The sequence below is a fragment of the Nicotiana sylvestris genome, chromosome 1 (genome assembly GCF_000393655.2).
Source record: "Nicotiana sylvestris chromosome 1, ASM39365v2, whole genome shotgun sequence".
Lineage (NCBI taxonomy): Eukaryota > Viridiplantae > Streptophyta > Magnoliopsida > Solanales > Solanaceae > Nicotiana > Nicotiana sylvestris.
In genome coordinates, this window is record NC_091057.1 from 180,411,734 (window position 1) to 180,422,201 (window position 10,468).

Sequence of the window (10,468 nt, forward strand, 5' to 3'; positions counted from 1 at the left end):
TTCACATTGCCATTGGGCCCGGGCATATCGTTACTAGTCTCAATAATAAAGCAAGGACCAAGTTAACCCCAATTTTGACAACGGAAACAGAAAATTCATGGTAAAAATTGCACGGGACACCTTATTTGGTCGCTCTCATTTAACCTATACCCATTTTTTTAAAAACTTTTAACTTGTACTCACTTTTTAAATAACTTCAGCCCCCTTTCTTCTCCTCCTTCTCCCAGTGATCTCCATATCTCTCCGAAACTTAACATTGATGTAATAGTATCTCTCCTTCTATGGCTTCACTCAATTCCTCAGAAGCCATCTTACTATACATTCTAGTAGCGTTATTGTACTAATATTTACTGAACTATCAGCATATGAAGAAAATTAAACATTATATTTGCCATCCCACAATGATATAAAAGCAGGAGGATGATGATGAAGCCAAATTTACTCTTATACAGCAACTCCTCTTTTGAGTTCGATCTCGTCTTCAAATGTTTTCTTCAATATGTTTAATTTATTTGGTGTTTGTGACAACTGATGACGCTTTAGATGTTTGGAAAAGAACGTACAAATCAGAACATTATTGATAGCTAAATCTACATCCTCTTTTGAACCTGCTTGTTTTATCAAGTCTGAGCTTTTGGTTCAAAAATGAATATTGTCGAACTGAAAATATTTCTCATACCCTTTTTTCAAAAAAAAAAAAAAAAAAAAACTGTAGCAGGTGTTGACTAAATATTTCTTCTGATACAAATACAAATGCATTAACACAAAGAATAGCTTTATTCCAGATCAGAAATTGTATAAACCAAGAGAGAGCTGAAGTTTTTGTTTGTAACTGGCGAACTTCAGCTCTAGAGCTGAAGCTTACAAACAAAAACAAGCTTCAGCTCTAGAGCCGAAGTTCGCCAGTTACAAACAAAAACTTCAACTCTAGAGCCGAACTTCAGGTTCGGCTACTAGAGTGCTGAAGTTTTGCGTGATTGTCTTTGCTACTTCAACCCCGTATGCTGAAGTTATGCGAAAAAGCGGCTACGCTTGTAATTTTTTTTGCAAAGCGGGCACAAGTTAAAACGTGACACAAAAGACAGATATAGGTGCAAATGCCCCAAATTCATGAGAGGACTTACAGGGTTTTATCTCTGGTTTTGTGAACTGCGAATAGCTAATTTGCCCAAATGAATTTTCGAAATGTAGTAACACCCAAATTCCAAAAAAAAAAAAAAATCATTATCAATTAAAGATCATACTGGTCGAAAAACTAGACAATTTTTGTAACATTTCAGTACTATAACAAAAGTAATAAACAATATTATAAGTTGCAAAAAGGAGCCGCTGTTTACGTTCTACTTCTGGCTTTACATCTCATCGATGTTGGTTCTGAATAAATAGTCTTCACCCTCTAATTCATCATGGTATAGAGATATTGATGGGATACTTGTTTTTTCCCCGCACTCCTCACTCTCTGATGATCTTTGTCCCTGCATTAATTCAATTCTCATGTTCAGCATTCTAACTTGGTGCATCAAACCATTATAAAATCCGCATTTTCTCTAGGGTTTTACAGGTCATGTTGTGCTCGTGAAGACATATTCTGAGGAAAAATGAACAGAAAACAAGCCAACAGCATGTAGGGCGAAGACAAATTTACTGGATTCGCAGCTTACCTTTTTCAAGATGTAGAGAAAATAGTGGAATGTTTCACCAAAAGTATTCCACTCAACAGACCAGGTGAACTCAGGATGATTAAAGAACCGGCGCCTGAAGTGCGGCTGGCCAATAAAAGCAAAACGAAACAATTCAGAAGCATTTGGCAATAGAATTAGGACGAACCATCTGAGAAGAGGAGTGATAAAAAAGAGATAAGGTGTTGGTTGCTGCTCTTACTAGTTACAACTAAAAATGAAAAAATAAACCAATAGTGCTCTTACTACCTGGCCGAATGTGATAGATATAAATATTCCCTCAGGTTTTAGAACTCTGTGAATTTCGTGAAGCATCTTCATCACCTTCTCCACTGTTGCAGGGTGTGGATTCCAGGGGTCACCACTGTCCACGAACAACACATCCTTCAAGTTCAACAATATACATTTTTGATAACAACGTTCAACAGCATACACATGAATAGCTGATCATCTGAAAAGGAAAAATGATTGGTAGCCAATGCTGCACTAGGTAGTACATGCAAAATATAACTTCTAATAGTACCATTGTTCCTTTCTCTATAACCACATCAAAACATCCATCTTCAAAAGGCAGGTCTAGCATATCAGCTTCCAGCACTTTTATTTCTGTTGACATTGATACATAAGAAATTTGGGTTATTACCACTATCAACCCTCGTAATTAGTCAGAACATGTTCCTCATATCGACATTTTTCTCTTGTTATATGTTATTACCATTCTTTCACCAATACAAATTAAACCCTTTTACTTGGAATAACCAAATGCAAATAGTCTTGTTTAAGTATAGGTGTAGCCGAGAGTGCCCTTAAACTCAGGGACGAAATGATAAAAAAGACAAATATTCTAATATAAATACAAATCTCGATCATCAAATCTAAATGGCAGAAAGCATGTTGGTTAAGCCACCACTGAAATTCCATATCAAAACTTCTCTGACTTTGCATAGGAGCATACTATAAGCATGTTGATTGTGCAGACACAATCTCAAAAACAAAAGGTTCTTTGATGCAAACGAGTCAGAAAATTCAGGTTGGATGAGCTGATTTTTAATGTAGCCGTGCACAGATTAGTTACCCCCAACTTTCTGGGTGGTATGCCAGCAGGAAAGTTACCTTACTCTTAGCATCTTGTTGCTCCTTTCTCTCCTAGAAGAGTATTGCATTTAGACAAGAGGGGTTGCTATGATGGTAAGCAACTTCCACTTCCAACCAAGAGGTTGTGAGTTCGAGTCTCCCCAAGAGCAAGGTGGGAAGTTCTTGGAGGGAAGGATGCCGGAGGTCTATTTGGAAACAGCCTCTCTGCCCAGGGTAGGGGTAAGGTCTGCGTACACACTACCCTCCCCAGACCCCACTAAGTGGGATTATACTGGGTTGTTGTTGTTGTTGTTGTTGTTGTTGTAAGAGTATTGTATTTACTTAAGAACTCCATCCTAACTTCTATATGCTATCATTGGTAAAGTTCATTTTCTTTTTCTTTTGGGCTTTCATTAATACTTTATTTAGAAGTGGGCAAGCAAGGAGATCCTATGTCCAAGCCTGAGAAATCTATCTTAATACAAAGGGTCATCGTTGCAAACCGCTTTAGCTAATCCTATGGATACCAAAATTATTTTACTTCAACTGATCAAATTGGAATGAAACTGAAGGAAAATCCATAGGTAATTCGTCTTCCCAATACACGTAAAGATGATACATTGTTACCAACTTGATTAAGACATTAAGAGATTTGAGCAAACGAAATAAAGCAGGAGGTAACAATCCTGTCCTTTCTTATTTCTTGCTATTAGCAGAAAGCAGTTTCATTACTAGTTAGTAATCTCTCTTTGCCTTAGATTCAGAGGAAAATAGTTAATCATGTTCAACTCTTCGAATCATATTCTATGGCAATCAAACAGCAAAACGACAGAGCAAGTTTTTCTATGACAGCCAAACATAAGCTAAAGCAACCAATCAAAAGCAAAAATTTGAACAACTAGAAAGTCCATGTTTACCTTTGTAGCCCTTGTTAATCAATCTTTGTTTCATCTTGTCGACTGCAATGGGTGACAAATCAATGCAGGTCAATTCAGTAATCCCATCTCTGTATAACTCTTCACACAACTGGGAATTCCCACATCCTAGCTCCAACACCTGTCACCTCACCTAAAAACTTAAGCTCCACTTTTACAACAAAAAAACACTCCCTTTGTTCTTAGTTTCAACATCATTTTCGGAATATATTCAAAAGAATCGTAATAAAATGGTAAATATATAGCGATGGAGAGATGTACAGAAGAATGGGGTGTAATGTGTTGTTGCAGAAGGTGACGGAAGTGTGAATAATCTTTGAACCATTCGTAGTGTTCCTCTTGAGCGAACCTCTTATCCCTGAGAGTTAAAAATGTTTTTTTGTTGTAAAATGACTATACAAAAAGTGAGCAACAAAGATTAGAAGGAGTAAATAAAGGAGAAAGCGAATTGGTCTCACCAGTAGTTCCGATCAAGGTATGCCAAAGCTGTAGAAGGGAGGACATCGGTTTTCTCCGGCTCTCTCCGGTCCATGACGATGAATCCTTGCGGCGATTGCCCGGCGAGCTGATGGAAACCCTAATAACTTTCGATTCAGCGATTATTTTAGGACATTTATATCTAAATTTAATTAAATTCTAAATTATATTCCGCTTCCCTCCCGTTATTTCTCTACACTGCTTTCTTTCTTTTTCAGATTTTTTTTCCAGTTCTTAATTAACTTTATTTGATTGATTTAATACAGTCAATTGAAATCCCGTTCAAGTTTTGGTTCAATTTGAGAAGTCAATGATTCACCAATGTCTATATTTGGCTGTCTAAAATTAAGTGCAAAATTATATTTAAAAAATTCTTATTTTTTCGATAATTATATGGAATTATGAAGATTCATAGAAATTAAAGTTTACAGTATACATTTGTTGTTATCGACCCTGATATTTGCCCCTTTGGCCTTTGCATATTGAAATGGATGCCTTCCTCATTTCTCCACGATGGACGCATTTTTTGTCATAATGGAACTCCAAAACTCGCCCATTTTTACCTTTAAAATGAGGTATGAATAGTATTATATCTCCTCCATTACTATTTATGATTATTTTTTTTTATTTTTATTATTTAACTTTTTTAATTTATCTCTTTATATATACCTAATTATATTTATGTAATATCTTTATAATATTAATTTTACATCTTAACTTTGGCGTATAATTTTGATAAATTAATTTTCGTGCATTTATTATTTTTATGTAAACTTGTAAGTTAATTTTATTATAAGTTATAATTGTACAAAAAATATATAATCTTCTCAAAAAATGAATGGTGCAAATATTAAATATTAGATATTGCTAAAATTGAAAGGTGCGAATATAAAATATTAGATGTTGCTAAAATTGAAAAGCGAAAATTGAAAATACATTAAAATTGGAACGATGGTAAATAGCATAATAAGTTAATAGGGAGGTATGTCATTTCCAAATACACCAAAATCATTATAGTATTGAGTGAATGGGGCCGAGGATTGTTGTGGTTGTGACTGTGGATATTGTTGACTTCTTTTATACATTATTCGTTGTTGTTCTTATCGCATAATATGTATTGAATTATCTTGTATCTCAATGATTTCACTTTTATTTGAATTATCTGTTAATATATATAATCTATAATATTTGCTTAAAAATTATATTATTTAAAAATTATGGTGTAAAATAATTTTATATTAAATTACATGTGATGAATATGTAAAAAAGAAAAAAAGATAGATTGAATTAATAGAAATAAGAAAGTAAAATTTAAATAAAAGATAGTAATATAATATTAAAGAGAGAGAAGAATATAAAATGAAATATTTTTTTTTGGAGTAAAAAATGGAGTAATGTTTGGAGTAACTTTACTGCATTTTGGAGGAGAAAATGGAAGTAAGGGTTGGAGATGGTCTTAGAGGTCATTAAATTTATCTTCATCACGCTAATTTTCTGTTTGGTCAATCTTCTAAAATTTGCTTATTTTGAAAGCATTTTTTTTCAAAATCACTTTTAAAAAAATTAATTTTGGTGAGAAATAGTTTGCTTTTGGCTAATCAATTTGAAAAGCACTTTGAGCAGCAATTAGTATTTGACCAAGATTTTAAAAATTGCTTTTAAGTGTATTTTTTTTTAAAATATTTTTTTAAAAAGTACTTTTATGGAGAAACTATTTTTTTCTACTTATAAAACTGCTTCTGTTTCTACTCAAAATTATTTCGTTTACTTCAAAAAACTTGGCCAAATACCTTATTTAAAAAGAAAACACTTTTGGCCTCTGGCCAAACAAACTATAGTTGTACCTTTATTTTTCCATGAGTGATAGTACTTCTTGTCGCGGGAAAAAATAATTGGACAAAAAGTACTTAAACACGTTGCACTCAGTGGTTGATAGATAATCTTGTTGAAAATTGAAGGCTTAGATCTCTCCCACAAGTTTGGATGTCACCACATTTGTTCCTGTCCTCACTTGGGTCCACAAAGAATTCCACAACCATCAAATTTATTTTAAATTTTAAATAATCCTTGAATTTCAGTTAATTTTCCACATCTATATCCCCAATTCTTTTGTAGCCTCGAAAAAAGTTTGTTTGCCTGAACAAAATTATTACTGGTTTTAATATTTTGTAATAGAAAATAGAAATAAGAAAGTTCCAGATCGCTGTGAATGCGATAGTTCAATATCCGTGTTGAAAAAGAAAAACAAAAGAAGAAAAAGCGATTAAAAACGAAGATGACGAGAAAAAGAAGTTGCATTCCCCTTATTGCCTAGCAGTGTTCTTTCCTATATATATATATATATATGTTCAACTAGTAAGGAAAATCTCAAGAGAATGCCAAGAAATTTTATTTGTTGTCACTCAGATTGTCACCGATTATATGAGTACCTTATTTTAGAAGTTAAATAAATATACATCATATGCTAGAATTTACTTCTCCTTTTTTTTTTTTCATTTGAGTTGTAAAAAACTAAATATTCGTTGCATATTTGTAGTTGGTTTGTGTGACAACTTGGCTAGTCGTCTCATGAGTTACCGCTCTGTTTCCCCTATTTTTGCTTCTTACTGCTTTGTCTATCGGTTCTATGAGTGATCGGGTTGGTTGGCTTGGGTTCGGAAAGGTTTTGAGAAGGTTTGAGATATTTAGTCTCTTTTGAAGAAGCTGAAGTTGGAAAAGTCAACCGGATGTTGACTTATGTGTTGGAGGGATCGCATGTGAATTCTGATGGTTCGGTTAGCTTCGGGAGGTGATTTGGGACTTAGGAGCATGATCGAAATGAGTTTTGGAGGTTCAGAGTAGATTTCGGCTTGAATTAGCAAAGTTGAGATTTTGACGATTTCCGGTTGGTACGCGAGATTTTAATATAGGGGTCGGAATGGAATTTCGAGAGTTGCAGTAGTTCCGTTGTGTCATTTGGGATGTGTGTGCAAAATTTCAGGTCATTCGGACGTATGGGTTTTTGATCAAAAGCGGAATTCGGAAGATTTTGGGAACTTAGGCTTGAATCCGATGTGTTTTGGTTGAATTGATATTGTTTGAGGTGTTTTGAAGATTGGTACAAGTTTGAATAAGGTTATGGGATATGTTTGTGCTTTTGGTTAAGGTCTCGGGGGCCTCGGGGTGATTTCGGATGGTTGACGGAGAAGTTTGAGATTTTGTGAAGTTGCAGATTTTTCTGCTTCTAGTATTTCCGCACTTGCGGATTGGGGACCGCAGGTGCGATGTCGCATATGCGAAAGAGGGGGTCGCAGAAGCGGGAGCTGGCAAGGTTGGCAGGAACCGCAGAAGCGGTTCTGGGACCGCATCTGCGAAGGCGCATGTGCGGATATTTCATCACAAATGCTGAGTTGGGCATTTTAAGTGATTTCCGCAGAAGCGGTTCAAGGACCGCAGATGCGAAAATGCTTAGGCCAGAAAGTATAAATTGTGTCCTTCGCGATTTTGAGCTATTTTCACCATTTCTAATTCGGCTTGGGAGCTTTTTGGACGATTTTGAAAAAAGAATTTCAAGGGAACTTCATTGAGGTAAGGAATTTTGACCTAAAACTCGTTCCTATGCTATTATTTCACGGATTAGAGCTATAATTAATGGAATCTAAGGTTAAAATTCGGGAAAACTAGGGCTTGGAAACTTAGACCTTTGCTTGAGGATTTGAGGGACCTATTGTGGTCGGATTTTGGTACTTTTGATATGTATGAACTCGTGGGGAGATAAGAAATCTATTAATGTAAAAATTATCGAATTCCGAGACGTGGGACTGGGGGTCGGGTTTTGGTAATTTCGAAATTTGTGTCGTATATTGATTATTTTCACTTGGGCTTCATTCCCTTAGCATATTTTGACACTGTGATTCTGATTTTGGATAGATTCGACGCGAATGGAGGCCGATTTGAGGTTCAAAGGCATCGCAGGCTGGAGATTTGACCGGATTGAGGTGAGTAATGATTGTAAATGATGTTCTGAGGGTACAAAACCCCGGATTTGCACATTGTTGTGCTATATTGATGTGACGCACATGCTAGATGACGAGCGTGGGGTCATGCACTGTTGGGGATTGTGACTTAGTCCGTCCCGAATGACTATTTTGCCGTGTGTTTGACTGAAATCTATTTGCTATCATCATTATTTGGGCTGAATGTCATATTTGGGCTTCGTGCCAACTATTTGAACCCTTAGTGAACTTTTATTGATATTCCTCACTGTTTTAACTTTATACTTGAACTTAGTCATGTTACATTTCACTGTTTTCGTACTCAATCATGTTTACTCGATTTTAACACTTAAATGATCTTTTAAATGATATTTTGGGATGAGAATCATGTCTTACTATTATCTGAGTGGCTTGTGAGGATTTTGACTGAGTAAGGCCGAGGGCCTATGTTGTGAGGAGACATTTGATATTTATTATGAAGTCGAGGGCCTGAGATATGTATGACACGAGGTGGCTTGTTGATATGAGGCCGAGGGCCTAGTGATGATACCACGAGATGGCTTGATATTGCGCTTGGGCCGTAAGGAGCCCCTCCAGGAGTCTGTACACCTCCAGTGAGCGCGAGTACCCATTGTGATGTGAGATATAGCCCGAAGGGCTGGTATTGTTCTAAGATAGTGCCCGAGGGGCGGATTTTTTGATACTGTGCCCGATGGGCGAACCTTATGTGTTTATTTTCCTTAATTGTCTATCATTTACCTGCTTAAATTGTTGAAAAAGATTTTCGTGAAGTTTAATTCGAGTTACATGACTTTCACATATCTTTCACTTGTTTTACTGCTTCATTATAGTCTGCAAATGTGCTTTACGTGATTTCCTGCTTTCAGTCCTTATTTATGATTATTATTCACTGAGTTGGAGTACTCACTTTACTCCCTGCACCTCGTGTGCAGATTCAGGCGCATCTGGTCCCGCTCCCGAGTGCTGATCATTTCCAACTCAGGCGGATCCGAGGAGTCTCTAGGTAGATGTCGGCGTTCGCAGCCCGGAGCTCTTCCCTATCTTATTTCTTCATGTTCTTAGTTTCTGTATTAAACCTTGTAGTTTCCTCTGAGTATTCCGGATTGTTTAGATGCTCGTGACTAGTGACACCCCGGTATCTGGCTGTGTTGGGTTGTATTCCGCATATTATACTATCATCTTCTTAAACCTTGGATTATTTTATCATGCTTTAGACTGTTTCTTACTATTTAATTGTTAAATACTGAAATGGGAAGTGTTGGCTATCCTTGTCTTCACGAGAGGCACCATCACGACCGGGTCTGGGTTTAGGATCGTGACAAGTTGGTATCAGAACCTAGGCTACATAGGTCTCACGAGTCATGAGCAGGTTTAGTAGAGTCTCGCGGATCGGTACGGAGACGTCTGTATTTATCCTCGAGAGGCTGCAGAACCTTTAGGAAAAACTTCATATTCTTTAAATTCTTATCGTACGAATTTGTTGATCCGAGTACTAAACTTCTGTTATTCTATTCTCTCACAGATGGTGAGGACACGCGCTACCGGTCAGGATGGACAACCACTAGTACCACCAGCTGTGGCCACTAGAGGCTGATGATGCGGTCGTGGTCGTCGTAGGGGCAGAGATGTGGCCCGTACAACAGCTAGGGCAGCACCTGCAGATCCACCAACAGCCCTAGTTCGGATCAGGTCCCAGTTATGGGCGCTCAAGTAGCACCAACTCAAGTACCAGTTGTGCCATTGTGATTCCGGGTCTTCAGGAGGCCTTGGCTCAGATCTTATCAGTTTGCACTGGCCTAGCTCAGGCGGTTTCAGCCACTACAGCCGCAACTACTTCTTAGACCGGGGGTGGCAATCAGACTCCGACCGCTCGCACACCTGAGCAGGTCGTGCAAGGACTTCAGACGTCGGGGGCACATCCAGCCCAACCGATTGTAGCTGCTCAGGACTATGTAGTTCCTGCCATGCCAGAGGACGAGCAGTGTAGGTTGGAGAGGTTTGGTAGACTTCAGCCTCCGACCTTCAGTGGTGTAGAGGGCGAGGATGCCCAAGGCTTCTTGGATAAGTGTTAGAGGATGCTTCGTACAGTAGGTATTCTGGAGACCAGCAGGGTCGCTTTCACTACTTATCAATTTTCTGGAGCTGCCTTCACTTGGTGGGAGGATTTTGAGAGGCGTAGGCCTGTTGGTGCAGCATCCCTTACCTGGCAGCAGTTCTATGTTCTCTTTCTGGAGAAGTATGTGCCGCAGTTCCGTAGAGAGGAGCTGCGTAAGGAGTTTGAGTGGTTACGTCATGGAGAGATGACTGT

The 10,468-nt window shown here is 37.5% G+C and overlaps 1 protein-coding gene across 1 annotated transcript; it reads right to left on the reverse strand.

Annotated features, from left to right (window-relative positions):
• Window positions 1–1,202: 1,202 nt before the first annotated feature.
• Window positions 1,203–4,455, reverse strand: LOC104222290 (uncharacterized). The gene is made up of 7 exons (XM_009773515.2): window positions 4,147–4,455; window positions 3,950–4,046; window positions 3,671–3,809; window positions 2,203–2,285; window positions 1,929–2,063; window positions 1,662–1,766; window positions 1,203–1,475 (listed from the first exon to the last, which is right to left on the reverse strand). Exons 1-7 carry the CDS (start codon window positions 4,218–4,220, stop codon window positions 1,353–1,355), a joined length of 756 nt encoding a protein of 251 aa, XP_009771817.1. The 5' UTR covers window positions 4,221–4,455; the 3' UTR covers window positions 1,203–1,352.
• Window positions 4,456–10,468: the final 6,013 nt, after the last annotated feature.

What these genes read in the sequence shown, in the direction of transcription:
- LOC104222290 (XM_009773515.2), bottom strand. Translation starts at nt 4,220, where the DNA reads ATGGACCGGAGAGAGCCGGAGAAAACCGATGTCCTCCCTTCTACAGCT. An exon ending in ACATTACACCCCATTCTTCT is followed by an intron (nt 3,810 to 3,949) that starts GTACATCTCTCC and finishes GTGAGGTGACAG; the next exon opens with GTGTTGGAGCTAGGATGTGG. An exon ending in GATTAACAAGGGCTACAAAG is followed by an intron (nt 2,286 to 3,670) that starts GTAAACATGGAC and finishes CAATGTCAACAG; the next exon opens with AAATAAAAGTGCTGGAAGCT.